Raw genomic sequence first — 19,183 nt, forward strand, 5'->3', positions numbered from 1 at the left:
CCAGTAGATGATACAAAGGTGACAGAAACTCAGATATTCTTAATAATCTTTGTGAAACATGAAAAATGGGGAAATGAGAAATAAAAAGCAGGGAGAGCAAAGATTTCCCAGGCTGTCTAAAGGGAAAACGTTATATGCTGTGAACTATAGGTCTGACATCAAACCCTAGTCTAAAAAAAAATAATAAATATTATAAAAGATCATAGCAAGAATTAGAAGTAAGAAAAAAATCATGTCACAGTTACTTGATTTCCAGGACCAAATAATTTTGCATCATTGATTTGGTCAAATGGGTGAATACTCCTCCATCCATGGGATTTTCCAGGCAAGAGTACTGGAGTGGGGTGCCATTGCCTTCTCCGACATAAATATACATTATACCTTAAATACAGAAAACTAATAAAATTTATTAAATATCCTTGTGAAGTGAAGTGAAGAAGTGAAGTCGCTCAGTCGTGTCTGACTCTTTGCAACCCCGTGGACTATAGACTACCAAGTTCCTGTCTATGGGATTCTCCAGGCAAGAGTACTGGAGTGGGTTGCCATTTCCTTCTCCAGGGGATCTTCCCGACCCAGGGATCGAACCTGGGTCTCTTGCATTGCAGGCAGATGCTTTACCCTCTGAGTCACCAGGGAAGCCCAAATATCCTTGTGAATAAGATGGTAAACTGAGTTAATACTATTGTGGGCTTCCACCTTTACCATATTCATTTCAGAGTGTCAATCTGTGTGGAAGGTGCTCATGGAGTACCCCACTGAGGTCTGAATTTGAACTAAGTAACAAAACTTTGTAGTTGACAAAATTTTGGAAGCAGCAAGGCCATCAAAAATAGGTATTATGAATAAAGATTAAATCAGACTGTGTCAGACACACACTGAATCATAATATATATCTGATGGAAAAGCAAATCAATTAACTGAACCAACAATTGATATTTACTAAGTTTAAAGTCCTGCATTTAAACAAAAACAAATTTAAAAATCATAAATCACATATATAGGTGAAGAGTGGAAAAAGTGGTAAACAAAAAACCTGGAAACAATAAAAGTTTACTATCTTTTGTCTATATTTTTTAAATACAAAATCTTTTAAAATTGAAAGTTTTGTGTTAACTGTGTCACTAAAATATATTTGGAAGAAAAAACTGACCTGAACTAACTGGAGAATATTTATGGTCTATTATTATCCACCTGTACTAATCAATATTTCTGTAACAGAATGTCTCAACACTGAGCTCAGGAGATGATGCTTTCCAAGTATATAAACATATATACGGACTGCATCAGATTCCTAAAATCTGAAAAATTCTGAGTTTTAAAACAATTTAACCTCAAGAGTTAGGATAAAGGTTCTAGGATTATATCAGACAGAAGAATGAGCAAATTTTCAAAAAAAGAAAGGAAATTTTGGTCAAAATAATGAAAGCTTTATTCTGCAATCATGGAAAAACAAATGATGCTTTAACTTGCTGGGGCAACGTGTAAACTATTCTAGCACTGTAATCTAAGAAGAATGTTAGATTTACTTGGTGTCTAACAAAGTGTTTGGTACATTTTAGACATTAGATAGATATTTGTTTGAATTAATGAAAGAATGATTATAATGCATCATTCAGAAGCACAAATATATCAATTTATCCAAACTCAAAGATTTCTTCTATTCCCAATTCATCATTCTGGCTTGAATCCCCAACCCCCAGACTATCTTTTATTCCACACATCACTGTTCTTGGCTACCTGAGAGATTTTGCTCATGATGCTTCATCTGTGGAAATACTCATTCCACCTAGCTCCACCTGATGAAATCTTATGCAAAAGCTGCTGCTAAGTTGCTTCAGTCGTGTCCGATTCTGTGTGACCCCACAGACGGCAGCCCACCAGGCTCCCTGTCCCTGGGATTCTCCAGGCAAGAACACTCGAGTGGATTGCCATTTCCTTCTCCAATGCATGAAAGTGAAAAGTGAAAGTGAAGTCGCTCAGTCGTGTCCAACTGTTCGCAACCCCATGGACTGCAGCCCACCAGGCTCCTCCATCCATGGGATTTTCCAGGCAAGAGTACTGGAGTGGGGTGCCATTGCCTTCTCCTATGCAAAAGCTAGCAGGCCTCTATTTTTTATGAAACATTCCCAGATTCCTCCAGGAAGAGTTAATGTCTCTTCCTCAATGTACTCAAGAGTACTTGGTGCTTATCTATATATGGCTTAGATCATGTTCTGGAATAAATTTTATTTTTGTGTGTATCCCAAAGTTTTGATTTCTTAAGGGCAAAGGCTATCATCTGTACCCCCCAATATTACCAGATGCTTTACTTATGCATATTTATAATCTATAAATTATTAAATTTAGTCAAAATAAGTACAAATGAGAAAAGGCCATAAAACTAAATTTTAATCATGAGAGTTAAAGGAATATAGAAGGTTACTGATAAGAGTGTTGGAACCACTCTCTTGTCTTTGCTAATACATCTTCAGTGTTACCACTATACCCAACACTTAAAATGTTGAAAATTAATGTCTAAGTTGGGGGACAGAAAACTAAGATGATGCATGAAAACAATTTTAAAACCTATAAAGTGAAAGTCTGGCATACTGAAGAAGAGAGTTGCTATATGTCGTTTGAGAAGCAGAACTCTAGATTATGCATTAATTTGAACAGAGGCACAAACTTCATTAAATACAAGAACTTTGTATTAACCACAGTGGTTTGGTAATGAAAAAGCCTGCTTCACAAGCCACCTAATTCTCTCTACCTATGGTCACAGCAAAGGGTAAATGATCTGTTAGGAATATTCCAGGAATATTTTGTCAAATTGGTTTTCTAAAAGGTTGAACTCAGATGTTTTTAAAATTATCTCCATCTCATAGAAGTAAAATCTTAAGATTTAGATGTTTTGATAGTTTAAACACCACGCTAGAATCATATAACATTAAATATAGCTTGGCACTGAAAATATTAATCTCATCAATTATTTCATCCTTAAAAGAATAATCTAGCTTTTTCCCAACACATCCCAGGTACAAACCTCATCTCCTTCCTGAGGTCGCATCAAGGAAACTCGGTCATACTGCCTCCGCAACAAAGCCCAGAGCGCGTCCAGCCGACCCTAAAGGGAAACATGATCTATAAATCTCTGGGAAATGTACTCAACCTCTGCTTGCTAGATAAATGAGCTAAAATGAAGAAGATAAAGCCTTTTCCTCTACTGTCATTTCTTTCATAAATTAAATGAATAAATAACAAAAACGGAGTTTCTTGTTGCTGAGAAATGACTCAGTTAGTCATTAGAAGGTAAATTGGATGCCTGCTGTTTGATATACCTTGGTCCTCCTTCAGGGAGACTAAAAGGATTACACTTTAGGAAGCTGCAGTTAAATCCCACAAAGTCTGAACAGTCACCTTAATTGGCGTGTACCACTTTGTCTGAGGAGGCTGGTGTGTGGGTTTAGATCGCGGTGGTCTCGGTCTGACGGGTTCCTCTGGTTCTTCAGGAAGGGTCACCACAGCATTTTTGGCTTTCTCTAGCCTTGCACCTTCTTCTGTAGATCCTTTATCACCCCAACGAACCTTTAAAACAAAGGGAAATATTGCTATCAGACAAACAGTGGCCTAGGAGAACAGACTTGTTCAGCTGCTTCTTGGCTCATCACCTCAAAGTCAAAAGATGAGTAAGTAACCTAACTCCAAATTTCTCTTCTGAGATTTAAGATTTTTCACCACTCCTTACGTATTTCGTATCAAGATCCTAGAAACAAAGACCCTTTATAAAAATTTGGCATCGATTAAATTTGATACAACCATTTCTGCATTGTTTCAAATAAGGAGTTAATTTTTATTTTACAAGGGAAATGTATAATTCTATTCTCTTAGGTATGTTCTCCTTCTAGCTAAACACACACCCCTATATACTGATGACAATGGTTGAAATAGATGGTAATGATGATGATAATTAGCATTTACTGAATAATTATCATGTGCCAAGCTGCATTTAATCCATACAAAAAAATGCTATGAAGTAGGTACTGTGTTTTTTGCTTCCCATGGAGGAAACAAAGATACAGAGAGGTTAAGTGATGAGCCCAAAGCCACACAGTAAGTAGTAAGACAGGGATTTGAACATGTTAGTATGAAGTGGACAAGATGTTTCAACTAAGTTAGAATTTTACAAATATATTTTATAAAAGGAGCTAACTTTTCCTTCCAAAGTTTCCATCAAGTTTGACTAAGGACAAAAGTATGATTAAACTTTCGCCTTTGGAAGTAAAAATAATTATGTATGTTTTATCTTCAGTTTGTAAAGCAGCTCTCAGTCTTCAGTTTCTCTGCTCATATGGATATGGTTATTTGACATACACATTTCTCATTAAGGAAGACAAATCTGAAAAGACTCTGAAGAGAAGAATTCAGAGACATCAGAGATTTCTACAAATTTGGGGGAATTCGTTTCTCTGAAAACCCTGGACACTGAAAAAAAACTGCAAGGTCAAGTGATGTTTTCTTTATTTTTCAATGAAAATTGGCTAAATCTGAGCCAAATTTTTTTCAAAATGTGAAGAGGATGTGGCCCCCAGAGGAAGGTTTTATTCATCCAAGAGCAGCAGAGAAGTCTAAAAAGCAAGGATGTTACCAAAGAAGATGAAGATAAGTGAAGCTCTAAAAAGAAACAGGAAGGCCTGTCCTGGGCACACAGTGACTCACCAGTGTTAAGTAATTTCTACAAAGAAAAAATGATTAATAAGCTTTCTAAAAGCATTTTAATGACCTGAATTAGTGGACAGGAATACAGATGATTACTGTTCATAGAAAGATCTATTCATAGCTTTTTGATAAGGCTTACTTAGATGTTTTTACCTTTTTTTAACTACAATTTTAGAATAGGTTTTCAATTTCAAGTGGACCCTGTTGAGTCATTAAAATGTATCTGTATCTTTCAGTGTGATCAGTGGTACTAGAATGTTCTTTATGAGGTTGTTAAAATTGTTTTAAACACCATTAAACCTTTAGAGCTGGATAGTTGGCTTTCTTTCCAGAGAAATGACCTTCTCTTTCAAGTCAGTGTCTTCGCCTAGATTAATTAAAACTTTAAAAATCTTTAGATATATCTAAGTTGAACTAAAAAATTCTAAAACCAGGACCCATCTCCTGTAAAGTCTCAATAAGGAAAAAAAAAAAAAAGAAAAATAAGATACATAGTCAAATAGTATCATAACATAGAGAAGTAATTCGGAGTAGAAGTAGGTAAAATTTAGGACCATTCAGAAGTTATAGATTTTTAACTTAGATTTTAACTAGTGCAGCATTCATAGTTGATATCACAGAGGTAATGGTAATTGTATCCTTCCTCTAAATAACATTGGCACCATTCTCAGATAAAGAACACGAAGACAGTTGAACTTGAGTTCTCACCCAACATGGCATTTCTAAGGACCCAACTATTAAACAACTAAATATATGATACTAGGTTAGTGGAAAATTCCATTTTACAACATCTTATGGAAAAAACTGAGTGAACTTTTTGGCCAACACAATATATAATTGTTGTTGCTGTTGTTTAGTCACTAAATTGCGTCCAATTCTTTTGCAACCCATGGATTGTAGCCTGCCAAGCTCCTCTGTCCATGGGATTTTCCAGGCAAGAATGCTGGAGTGGGTTGCTGTTTCCTTCTCCAGGGAATCTTCCTAAGCCAGAGACTGAATCCATGTCTCCTTCATTGGCAGGCAGATTCTTTACCTTTGAGCCACCAGGGAAGCCCCAGTTATAGTTGCTGAGGTCTAAAATAAATGCATTACATGAATCCATTATTCTTAGTTCATCATAGCTGTTTCATCATTATCACCATCACCACAAACAATAGCACAATCAATTCTCACTCAACTTCAAATTCTAAAGCTAGGAAACACTATATAGAGTTTTCCTTAAACTCTTAAAAACAATTAAATATATATACATGCTTATGTGTATGAATTTTAATATTTTAGTTTGACCACATTGAGATAGCCAAAAAGGATAAAAGAATAACAAGAATAGATTGCTAAAGGCAGCCTTAACAAAATTGATATATCTGACTTTTGACTATTAAAAAAAAAAGTGCAAGTCTGATAGCTAAATGTTTCCAATTCCATTTGGCTTTCATGATAAACAATGAAATTCCATAATTTCTGAGCATATTCAGAGGCTGTATCATAAAGGAGCAATTTCAGAACTGAGAAAAGAAACAAAAACAGTTTCCTGCTGAACTGCCAGAAACACATGTGAAGTCATCAAGTACTGTGGATCAGTTGTGCTAACAGCTGTTATTAACATCAGTTCAGCTCCAGCTTTCTGCAAATAGCCATTACCATAGTGTTTAAATATTTAATGTAAAGGAGAAGGAAGAAAGACTTTCTACTAAAATTCCTATACTGGCTTAAAACAACATTTAGTTACAAAGACTTATTTTTTAATTCAGATGTACCATGATTTCTATAATTCCATTTACTTTCCCTTTAAGGTTTTTTTTTTTTTTTTTAAGGAAAATACTTTCCAGATTTGAATAGGCATGATTTTAAAACAAGGTATGTTTTCTATTTTTCCTCTCCAAGTTTAAATAAATTCATGCTTGAAAAAGTCTAATGGTGCTTAATTCTCAGTATATTTTTATTGTGTATTTTTACGTATTGTGTTTCCCCTTTGTGATGCCCATATTTACTTGCTCATTTTTTTCATCATTCCCATCCTTATTTCCATCTCACTGATGGAGTACTCCATAAAATGTAGCCAAAATTATCCATGGTTAGGGAACTTCCTTGGTGGTCCATTGGTTAAGACTTTGCCTTCCAATGCAGGGGGAGCGGATTTGATCTCTGGTCTGGGAAGTTAAGATCCCACATGCCTCCCAGCCAAAAAAAAACCAAAATGTAAAATAGAAACAAACAATATTGTTTCGAAAAACCAAAATGTAAAACAAATTGAACAAATTAAATAGAAACTTTAAAAATGGTCCACATTATAGAAAAAATTTAAAAAAATGATCTATGACTAAAATGGACTCTGATTCATTAACAGTGAGTCCTTCTCATAAATTTTCTTCAGCTAAAAAGAAAGGGCAGTGTAATTTCATATTAATTAAGTCAAAACTAAAACACAAATAAATAAATTTCAATTCAACTAAATTTTAAATAAAATAATCAATAACTCTTAAAACTTGAAATGTGAGTTACTCAAGGATGTTCATGGCCCCATGGCTTTCCTGACCATATTCCAGTAATATGCCTTTTAACTTGGAACCCATTCAGGAGCTCATGCATATGCTTTTCTTTTCTGTAGAAAGTGACTCCTAATCTCTGGAATACTAGAATATTGGAATAACAAAAATCTGCCACAGCTCCTTGTGTTTTCAATAAGAATAAATATACCAGGTGGCTCAGATGGTAAAGATTTTTTGGGGCTCCAAAATCACTGCAGATGGTGACTGCAGCCACGAAATTAAAAGACAGTTGTTCCTTGGAAGAAAAGTTATGACCAACCTAGAAAGCATATTCAAAAGCAGAGACATTACTTTGCCAACTAAGGTCCGTCTAGTCAAGGCTATGGTTTTCCTGTGGTCATGTATGGATGTGAGAGTTGGACTGTGAAGAAGGCTGAGCGCCGAAGAATTGATGCTTTTGAACTGTGGTGTTGGAGAAGACTCTTGAGAGTCCCTTGGACTGCAAGAAGATCCAACCAGTCCATTCTGAAGGAGATCAACCCTAGGATTTCTTTGGAAGGAATGATGCTGAAGCTGAAGCTCCAGTACTTTGGCCATCTCATGCGAAGAGTTGACTCATTGGAAAAGACTCTGATGCTGGGAGGGATTGGGGGCAGGAGGAGAAGGGGACGACCGAGGATGAGATGGCTGGATGGCATCATGGACTCGATGGACGTGAGTCTAAGTGAACTCCGGGAGTTGGTGATGGACAGGGAGGCCTGGCGTGCTGCAATTCATGGGGTCGCAAAGAGTCGGACACGACTGAGCGACTGAACTGAACTGAACTCAGATGGTAAAGGACCACCTGCAATGCAGGAGACCTGGATTTCATCACTGGATTGAAAAGATCCCCTGGAGAAGGGAGTGGCTACCTACTTCAGTACTCTTGCCTGGAGAATCCCATAGACAGAGTTGCCCGGTGGGCTACAGTCCATAGGGTGGCAAAGAGTTGGACACGACTGAGCAACTAAGCACGTATGCAATATATTTGAACCCCACTGTCATGTGGCATTCTATATGTGTGGATTTCAAAATGAAATTAGGCTTGTTATTCTGATATAAATTAGTACATGCTCACTGACAAATAGGTCATGAACAAGCAGGGAAATACATAACACAAATTGAAAATCACTCCATTCAAAGACAACTACTAACACACTGTGCTAATTCCTGTCTAACCGGGTCCCCCCTGCATACATCTTCTTATATACATGCTTTGCCAGGATCTGTGTTTAATAATAAAGTCATGATATAAATAAGAAAATCCCTCCAATTGCTCCCTTGGGTGAGAGGCTGGCTTATCTCTGCCACTGTTAAGAGGTCAGTGCCGACAGGGCTTGCTTATTATTAATTATTCCATCACACTGAAAAATATGTCTGTGGTGAGAAGAAGACCTCATTTGATATTTAAGATATAATATTTAAGTTCTATTTTAATCCATACTTTTTGCCAGTCTAAAAATTTAATATACTCTATAAATGATATTTAATATTAATTATGATTATACATAAGTGGCAACTAAAACCTATTTTTATTTTTTAATATAAATTTATTTATTTTAATTGGAGGATAATTACTTTACAATATAAAAGCTATTTTTTAAAAGCCTTAAAGTTACTTCCTCTACATTTGTGATAGGGTCATATCCACTCTACTGAATATTTTAACATTTTTTCCTCCCCAAACAGAACTTAACTACTGAATCTTTTCAAAGACAAGCATTGTTGCAACTTTAAGTAGTTGGCTTCTTCAAAGCTGATGTTCTCCGTAGTCATTTTTTCCAAAACAGTGAGGAAAATCCCTAATTTTGTTTTGCCCTTTAGAATTCAGGCGTCTTATCAATGCAATCCATTGGCTAATGAAGTCAGTTCTTGCACAGTTTTGAAATGGCTAGAATTATTCCGTGGAAAAAAACTGCCCCCCAAAATACTACATGTTAAGAAAAATTGGATGGTATTGGGAAATTGAGCTGTGAAAAGTAGTTTCCATGGCTTAATAGTTCTAAAAATATATATTCCAAATTAGCAGCTTCTATTTTTTTTTAAGATATACCAACCTCCATTCTTTTAATTCCTCCAACACCTCGACCACCATAATAGGAAGCATCCACAGTTGGCCATTTCTTGGTAGGCAGAGGTTCTTCTTCCTCCTATGCAGATACAAGTTTTTTAAAATGTGTTTAATTAATTTCTTAAAATGCTACTTAGTCAGAACTGGCTCACATTTAGATATTTTTCTGAATAATACCACTGATATGGAAGAAATATAGTAAAAATTACACATAGCACATGTGTATACACTTCTGATTATATGTATAAATTTCAAGTGAAGTTCTACAGAATATAAGGGCTCCTTTCATTCCACAATTCATGGAATCTACCTTATTTTACTAGGCTACCAGAAGTTGCTCCTTAACTATGAACTTCGTTTGTTTTTTCCAGACTTATTCATCATTTCATATGTAAAAAGATAAAACATTAAAATTAGGACCACATTTCAATAATCGTTTAAAGTCTCAACATATGTGTAAATTTGAACCCTGCAAAATTGGTACTAAAAAGGTACTTGAGAAGCTTTGAAAATGCACAATGTCATGTTTCTTCTTGCTAACACAATATTACTAGTATATGCTATATACTAATATTTAATATATACTATATTAATAGTATGGTAATACAGCATATAGCAATAATATAGAAGTAATTATAATTTTGAAGAAAGTAATAATATCTTTAAACTGCAAGCTTGGATTTTCCAACTTTTTGTAAATAAAGTAACAGCAAATTATTCATATATTGGTATAAAAAGTAAATTAAATCTCTATGTACTATTGCTCCTAATGGCCAGTCTATGTTTATCAATGAATGAAGGTCCCATCTTCTAACATGTAAAAGAAACCACAAGGTTTAAAAAATAACAAGTGACTTTCATAAACTCAAAAGTCAATATATTAGAGTTACCTAACAACAGCGTAACTGATCATATCTGGGCATAATATCTAAACACACACACACACAAGAAAATACCCGCATCACTTATTAAGCACTCATTTACCTCTTTTGGTGCAGAAGGTGGTGGTGGAGGAGGATCCTTGATAACCTGTACAAAAAAAAAAATTAAATGTAGGAACTTCAGTGGCATCGAGAAGAGACAATAAGAATGTATAAAATAATTAGATTAGTAAAATACTGTGGTGGTGCCAAAGATGTCCCTGATCAACTTAGCCTCTCAATACTTATGCCCCTATCGCCCTTTGAAACTGGGTTTTTTTAACTAGCTTTTGACTAACTAGCAACTACTAGTAGTTTTTTTTTTTAAGGAACTAGCTAACCAACCAGCACATTCACTCATTTTATCTTTATGATATAGATACATTATAGCTTCATTTTTCAGGTGAATAACAAGAAAACTGTCAAATACCTTTCACTAGGTGTTTCTTCTAATGTTAAAATGCAAACATTTTTCACTACCAGCTTGTTCCCTCAAATGGAGAGGGTATTTACTAGCAAAGTCTTCCTGCTGTGATTCAATGATTCTTTTCAAATTGATGATATAAAAATCAGCTTGCATTAGATGAGATAAGGGAAATGAACGTACTCTCTTTCCCCACCTTTTTTTTTCCCTAGAAACAAATCAACCTCTTAGCTAAGATTCCTTTCCTTAGTGGATGATTTCATGAAGTCTGGTATGGTTAATTCTTTATGTGAGAGGAATATAGACTGAAATCTGATTTAAATGATCTTCACTGGTATTGGGGTCTCTGGACTTTCATACCATCCCGATAGAAAATGACTGACCAAGTGTCAATGGCTTCTGATAATTCAGGTACACATCCAAGTCTGTATACTAAGAAGGAAAACTCTGAAAATATAACTGCTCCACTTCATTTAAGGTCAAATGTTTCAATTCTGTTATTAGATGCTTAAAATTTTAAAAGAGTAACTTTGAAAATGAATATCATCAAAGAATTCTTTTACTGCACCAGGATCTTCCTGTTATCATGAGGATGCTTTTATTTATTTTTAAAACTTTTTATTTTGTATTGGGCTGCAATCATGGGGTCGCAAAGAGTCGGACACGACTGAGCGACTGAACTGAACTGATAGCCAATTAACAAACAATGCTATAATAGTTTCAGGTGAACAGTAAACGGACTCAATCATGCATATACATGTATCCATTTTCCCCCAAACTCTCCTCCCATCCAGGCTGCCATATAACATTGAGGAGAGTTCCATGTGCTATACAGTAAGTCCATCTTGGTTATCCAATTTAAATATAGCAGTGCGTACATGGTCCATCCCAAACTCCCTAACTATCCCTGAATATGTTTTTTACAGACTGCTTATATTTTAAAGATATATACTAAATCACTTCCAGGTTAATGATATAATTCTGATATTTTCACCAAAATAATTTGAGGGGGGAAGTGAATAGAGTTATAGATGAAATAAGATTAGCCATAATTGAGAATCACTGAAGCTGTTTGAAGAAGACATGGAGGATTCATTATTTTACTCTTTCTCTTTGCATATGTTTGAAATTTTCCATAATGAAAGGTTTTTTAAAAATATTTAGAGAACTGACTCATAATCTTTTTTATGTATATTACTTCGATCATTCTAATTTTGGTTTAGATCTAAATCTCAGGAAGAAAAAAACAGGCAGTAAACACAATCACATGGATATAACTGGACAGTAATTTAATCTGATTGAGTCTCAAACTAATTCATCATAGCATTTGAATGCTACAAGAAATGCTGTTTTTTTCACTTAACCCTTTTATTATCCAAGTTCATTTTATCAATAAACATAAAATTCCAGTTCATTTTGGTAATATTGAAGGATAGAAATCTGTGAATTTTGAGATTTAGCCCAGAAATAAATGCCAAGAGAGGATAAAGATTTAAAATAATACTGTAGTAAAATAAGACAAAGGTTAGCATGCTACAGATGCATTTCCTTTATAAGAAGGAAGCACTCAGCTTATCTGCAGGGCAGGAATAGAGATACAAATGCAGAGAATGGATATGCGGGCAAGGCGAGGGGAAAGGAGAGAGTGGGGCGAACTGAGAGAGTGGCACTGACGTATGTAACTAGCATGTGTAAAACAGAGAGCTAGGCAATGGCACCCCACTCCAGTGCTCTTGTCTGGAAAATCCCATGGACGGAGGAGCCTGGTAGGGTGCAGTCCATGGGGTTGCTAAGAGTCGGGCACGACTGAGCGACTTCACTTTCACTTTTCACTTTCATGCATTGAAGAAGGAAATGGCAACCCACTCCAGTGTTCTTGCCTGGAGAATCCCAGGGACAGGGGAGCCTGGTGGGCTGCCATCTATGGGGTCGCACAGAGTCGGACACGACTGAAGCGACTTAGCAGCAGCAGCAATGGGAAACTGCACAGGGAGCTAAGCTCGCTGCTCTATGATGACCTAGAGGGGTGGGATGGGAGTAGAGGGTGGAAGGAAAGCTCAAGAGAAAGGGGATATATGTATACGTAGAGCTGACTCACTTTGTTGTACAGCAGAAACTAGCACAACACTGTAAAGCCACTCATACTTCAATAATAAAACAAAATTTAAAAATAAAATAACAGTAATCTAGAAAATAAATTAATGCAAGTATGGCAAATAAAAAAAAAAGAAGCACGCATGTCATTATCAACGTGCATGTCCAAAATAAATGAAAACCAGATCAGTCAATATTTCACACTCAACAGAGTCAAAACCAACTTAATTACCTTCATTTATAAGCTAATTCTTCTTCCTGTCTTCCCTGTTTCTCTCAAGTAAATCATTTTCTTTGAAATTGCAGCCTTAAAATTTTCTCATAATCTATAATTTATTCTCGCCTCTGAATGACTTAACCAAATCATTTACCATGTCCAACAGACTTTTTGAAAAATTCCAGTCTCTGCAGTGTGTATGTGTGCGTCTCTCTCTCTCCCCACATTCCTATCTTTTCCTCTCCTTTCCCCACCATGAATTCCCCAGTCTTCTCAAAGTAGTTCAGATTTCCTTAATATGCAGGGATGCCTGTTTCTTCTCCTCTAGCATTGATCACAATTGATAATTTTATCCAACTCCAAAACACTGTAACTTCTACGAGAATGAATTTTATGTCTGCTTTGTTCCTAATTATATTCCCAGAACGTAGCAAAGTGTCTAGCAGAAAAGAAGGGAAGAAAGGAAAGAGAGAAAAGGGAGTAAGGCAGGAAAGAGAAAAGAAAATGGAAGAAGAGAGAATGAGGAAGGAAGAAGGGAAGAAAGAAAAAAGGAAGGAGGGCAGGAGAGAGGAGAAGAGGAAGGAAGCAGGGAGGAAAAGGAAGGAAGCGAGGGGAAAGGAAGGAGGGAAGGCAGGAGGAGAGGAAGATGACAGGAAGAAGGAAGGATTCTTTACATTCCAGTTCAGTTCATTTATTCAGTTCAGTTCAGTTCAGTCACTCAGTCGTGTCCAATTCTTTGCAACACCATGGACTGCAGCATGCCAGGCTTCCCTGTCCATCATCAACTCTTAGAGCTTGCTCAAACTCATGTCCATTGAGTCGGTGATGCCATCCAACCATCTCATCCTCTGTTGGCCCCTTCTCCTCCTACCTTCAACCTTTCCCAGCATCAGGGTCTTTTCTAATGACTCAGTTCTTCGCATCAGGTGGCCAAAGTATTGGAGCTTTAGCTTCAACATCAGTCCAGTGAATATTCAGGACTGATTTCCTTTAGGATGGACTGGTTGGATCTCCTTGCAGTCCAAGGGACTCTCAAGAGTCTTCTCCAGTACCACAGTTCAAAAGTATTAATTATTCGGTGCTCAGCTTTCTTTATAATCCAACTCTCATATCCACTCCCATTATCATTACCTAAAATCATGAACTCGAGAGTCTTTGGACCTTAAAAATATCTAGTACAATATTTTTCAACTTCCCCAATGCATCCAACCAGAACTTCATTATTCTGAAAAATCCCCACCTAGTTGTCGTCCAACTATGTCTGAATTCCTGCAATAAAGAGAAATTCACTACTTCACTAAGCAATTCATTCCACTGGCAAGGAACCCATATCATATGAAAATTTTTCCCCTAAATGAAGCCAAAGCCTCCTTCTTCATAGTTTCCACTTTTTAGCCCTGATCCTACAGTGTGAAATGTATACACACACACAGAGACAACTATTTTTAATTCCAGAAGACAGAGTTTCCTGTTTTTGAATACTAACCATATATCATCTGAGAGCTAAACCTCACAATCATTTTTCATGTAATGGTCTGAGATATTGGGTGATCTTGGTCAGTTTCTTTAGTATGTATTCATTTGTACAATATCTCAAAGTGTAGATTCTAGAACTGATAAATAGCATTTTAAGTGTGGCCAAGCCATTAATTAAAGGCATGGTACTCAGGAAAAACAGATGCACCCCTGGCAGTCCTCACCTTCATTCCATGCATTTTAATTAATAACATATTGAAAACTAGGATTGATCTATAATTACTATAGCTTTATTTTGGCATTAATGTCTACAAGCTTTGCGTGTGTGTGTGTGTGCAAAGTTGCTTTAGTCGTGTCCGACTCTTTGCAACCCTATGAACGGCAGCCTGCTAGGCTCCTCTGTCCATGGGATTCTCCAAGGAAGAATACTGCAGTGGATTGCCATGCCCTCCTCCAGAGGATCTTCCTGACACAGGGATGGAACCTGTGTCTCATTATGTCTCCTGCATTGGCAGGCAGGTTCTTTACCACTAGAGCCACTTGGGAAGCCCCTACATGTTTTACTTGTAGCTAAATTATACATGCAGCTTGCTTCTCTATCTCTAACTCACCCTTCATTCTAATCTATGCAGCCAGGTCAGTATTTTTCTAAGCTTGTTGTTTGCTGTTCAGTCTCTAAGTTGTGTCCGACTCTTTGCAATCCCATGGACTGCTCCTCTGACCTTCACCATCTCCCGAGTTTGCTTAGATTCGTGTCCATTGAGTCGGTGCTGCTATTCAATCATCTCATCCTCCGCTGCCCTCTTCTCTTCTAGCCTTCAATCTTTCCCAGCGTCAGGGTCTTTTCCAGCGAGTCAGTTCTTCACATCAGGTGGCCAAAGTATTGGAGCTTCAGCTTCAGCATCATTCCTTATAATGAATATTCAGGGTTGATTTCCTTTAGAATTGACTGGTGTGATCTTCTTGCAGTTCAAGGGACTCTCGAGAAGTTTAACTGATTGCAATAGGAGCTTAACTGATCTTTTCTCTAGTCAAAATGGATCAAATGCTCCGGTATCCACAACTGAAATCAAGGAATTACTGAATTTTGGGAAGAACCTTACACATCACGCTTCTACTCAGTTTTGCAAATTATTATAAAGTGCTCTAGCGCTCTTTCACTGGGAAGAGCCTAAGGTACCTCCATTCCTAAGTCTACGTTTAATATACGGTACTCACTTTCATTTCCTTGTGAGGATTTTAAATTTACTCTGGTTACTACACGTACATCTTGTACTGGTATATGAATTTCTGAGAACTGAAACAGTATCCCCAATCCTATATTATACTACGTGCGTGTGCATGCTCAGTTGCTTCAGTTGTGTCTCTTTGCGACTCTATGGACTGTAGGCTGCCAGGCTCCTCTGTCCATGGGCTTCTCCAGGCCGGAACACTGGACTGGGTTGTCATGCCCTCCTCCAGCGGATTTTCCCGACCCAGGGATGCAACCCACATCTCTCATGTCTCCTGCACTGGCCGGCAGGTTCTCTACACGAGTGCCGCCTATATCCCCTTGAGAATTACTGAACATCCACCTCCATAACACCTCTTTTTTTATGTCATATTTATCATGCTCATTATCCTGCATAGCATCAAGTTTTAGCATCGATATGGGCAAATCAAGTTTCAATTTAAAATCCTCATCTAACCGCTGCTTGACAACCTCACAACAGGATAATGGAGGCATTTTTACCTTCTTTATCAGAGACTCTTTATCTGTTATCAGCCACAACCCGGAAAACAAAAAGTCCTTTTTCAGTGCATGAGTCCTCTTGCACGCTCATTGTTCAAATGCCTCAGCATGGCCCTCAAATTCAGCCCTAACACTCTATCTACAAAATCTCTGTTTGTGTACCTCTAACTCCAGATTGACTGAAGACCCCTTTGCTACCCCCAATAAAATGACCATTTCCATATTAAGTCCCTTCCATCCTTCATATAGTCTACCAACTTTCCATTCCATTATCTAGAAACTTTAAAACTTTTAACAATATAAACATTACCACCCAGTTGAACCATTCATGCTTCATCAATTTGGCTTTATATATTTATTTTGGAATTTTTCAACTACCCCTCAGAAGTGTTGATTTCTTCGGGGCAATATCATTTCTCCCTCTTTATAATATCACAGTGCCTAATCAAGTGCTGTGAAAACAACAGATACTAAAAACATGATTGAAAGTGAGTTGAAGGAACTAGTTGAGAATGTTTGCAAAGGCTCATAGCCAACCTCTAAATTTATTTTTTTTAAATGGAGAAGAAAGATATAAATGATAACTGATAAAGGTTTCCATGAAAATAAAATATTGCTAGTTCCAAAGAAAGTGAAGTATCAAATTTCTCTGTTGACTAAGAAAGTCCAAGAGCTAATGAACTCAAAGACAGATGGGAAAATATAAGCCCATGCTAAGTTTCTTCATCTGGGAAATAAATTTGATTCACTATAGGTCCTTTCCAAAATGAAAATTCTAATAGAATGATAAAGACAAAATATGTTTCACAATATTTCCAACAGGTCTTTTGCTTCAATGCCTTTACGTAATTAAGTAGGCCATATGTCTACATGTATTTGTATTCACCTTATTTCAGAAAAGAACATTAGGGTTTGTTTTTCCAATAATGTGTAATTAATTGTATGTATGACTAAATGCATGACTCATTATAAATTCAAATTGATTTTGAAATCCTGGCAAGTATACTTTCTACATTGTTAACAATGGTAAAAACAAAAAAAACCTTAAAATTCTGCATAAATAAAATTTTGATCTTGTAGATTAAGAGACACAACCACCACCACAACAAATAACAGCACTTTCAGAAACTGAAGCAGACCCAAGGCTCACCGGTGTGCTGTTAATACTATTAACAATAACCACATTTTACTGGTGCTGGCATATGCCACACACTCTATATTTCTTTCATTTCATAACAATGCTATGCAGTCACTATGCTTATTTTAAATATAAGGAGAGGGAGGCTCTGAATTCAGTAACGTGTCCAAGGATATACAGAGAAAACATCAGAATTAGTATTTAAACCCAGAACGCTGGTCCACCTACCTCCAAACTCTGGGTTCAACTTTCTCTGGCACATGACATTCTCTTAAAACAAGGTTTGGATTGCCAAGGGAGAGGGTACAGGGGAAAAGGTCTAAGATGTGTTGAGAAGCACACTACTTGGTGGGATGGACTGATGCTTAGATAGATGAATAGGGAGATAAGATAGACAGACAAACAGATACAAATCAATATTTATGGTGACTGTATGAGACAGATGCTATCATCCTCATTGTATACGGACATAACATATTCATTCACATGCCCAACATCATTGCCCCAGAAATGTTGGAACAGGAAATAAATGTTGTGTGTGTTTGATGTTTGTAAATGCTCCATCTCTCCATTGTACCACACAGCCTCATAAGTAACAAAGGAGAGTGAAGATAATCTGAAGTCATTCAGTCCAAAAGACAAAAATGGCAAAAGTCTGTGTCCACTGATGTCCCTACATTTCAGTAAAGTTAGCGCAGGAGAAAAAGGAAGCCTGATTGTTGTCCAAATACATTAAAAAATAACAGTCATGAGAATCCCATTCTTGTATTAAATAGTGCAAGAACACTCATCTCAGAAAAGGATGTATTCGTATGCACCATATTTTATGAGAATTTGCAGATTTTAAAAGGCATAATATTGCCTAGTTGCCAGGATTTTTTCTACTTAGCATCCTTCAACTCGATATTGAAGATTCTGGAAAACACTTTCACCACTTTATGAACCATATGCAGAGTTTGATTCTTCTCCAATTTTTTTTTTCATTTGTTATTATCATCATCAGAGAGGATTATATCTCATCTACTTAGCTGCTAGAATGAAGATTTCAGTTTGGAGGAGAGCCGATTTAAAAAAAAAAAAGAAAAAGTTAGCTGCTTCAGGCAACAGTCCTTTTGATCTGCTCATTAACACTTTTCAAATGTTCGAGTGATGTGGGCATTCTTTGCGCTAGAAAATGTCAGCACTGGAGCCTGCAGCCAGCTTGATGCAATCATATGTTCCGATATTCAGAAAAGAGTGAAAAGAACTGTCAACAGTGAACTGCCTTGGATTAAAAAAAAAAAAGATACTGTGTAATGACTGGAGATCAAGTAGTATTTCAGAAGTGACTCTTGCCAGTAACAGAAACAAATGCCCAATATTTCAGCAATGTCATCTAAGTACCTAAGGGTCCACAGACTTCAAGAACTCATTCTTAGTGTGTACAAAAACTTGTTTAAAATACATGTGGGACTTCCTTTCACTCTTCCCTTTCTTTTTTGATAAGATCATAGAACAAGTGCAATGCCTTTCCTCTCGTGAATACAAAGTTCTCTGCCATTAGTGTTTGGGAAGTCCTTTTCCAAATCCCACATAAGTGAGTTGCTTTCAACAATGAGACCAAGATATGGTCAGGTTATCTGCCTCCCTTTCCTTTCCTCCTTGACAGACTCACCAATGTTCAAAGAGACTCCTTTGAATAAACAAATAATAGTGGGAAGTCCAGATAATAAATATAATTTTAAATGCCTAATGAGGACTGGGAAGAGCAATGTGAGTGTGCTTTGAAGGGTTGGGGAGCAAGCATGCTCAGTTGTGTCCAACTCTTTTGCAACCCCATGGACTGTAGCCTGCCAGGTTCCTCTGTCCATGGAATTCTCCAGACAAGAATACTGGAGTGGGTTGCCAT

The 19,183-nt window shown here is 36.8% G+C and overlaps 1 protein-coding gene across 1 annotated transcript in view; it reads right to left on the reverse strand.

The window, feature by feature from the left end:
- Positions 1-19,183, reverse strand: part of ANTXR2 (anthrax toxin receptor 2) — a 173,814-nt gene that overhangs the window by 70,503 nt on the left and 84,128 nt on the right. The window contains exons 13-16 of the mRNA XM_005681813.3: positions 10,279-10,323; positions 9,281-9,373; positions 3,397-3,564; positions 3,023-3,103 (exon numbers count right to left, since the gene is read on the reverse strand). Coding sequence (XP_005681870.3) covers positions 3,023-3,103; positions 3,397-3,564; positions 9,281-9,373; positions 10,279-10,323 — 387 coding nt within the window. The remainder of the gene's footprint in view (positions 1-3,022; positions 3,104-3,396; positions 3,565-9,280; positions 9,374-10,278; positions 10,324-19,183) is intronic.

Source organism: Capra hircus, chromosome 6, assembly GCF_001704415.2.
Source record: "Capra hircus breed San Clemente chromosome 6, ASM170441v1, whole genome shotgun sequence".
In the NCBI taxonomy this organism is placed as follows: domain Eukaryota; kingdom Metazoa; phylum Chordata; class Mammalia; order Artiodactyla; family Bovidae; genus Capra; species Capra hircus.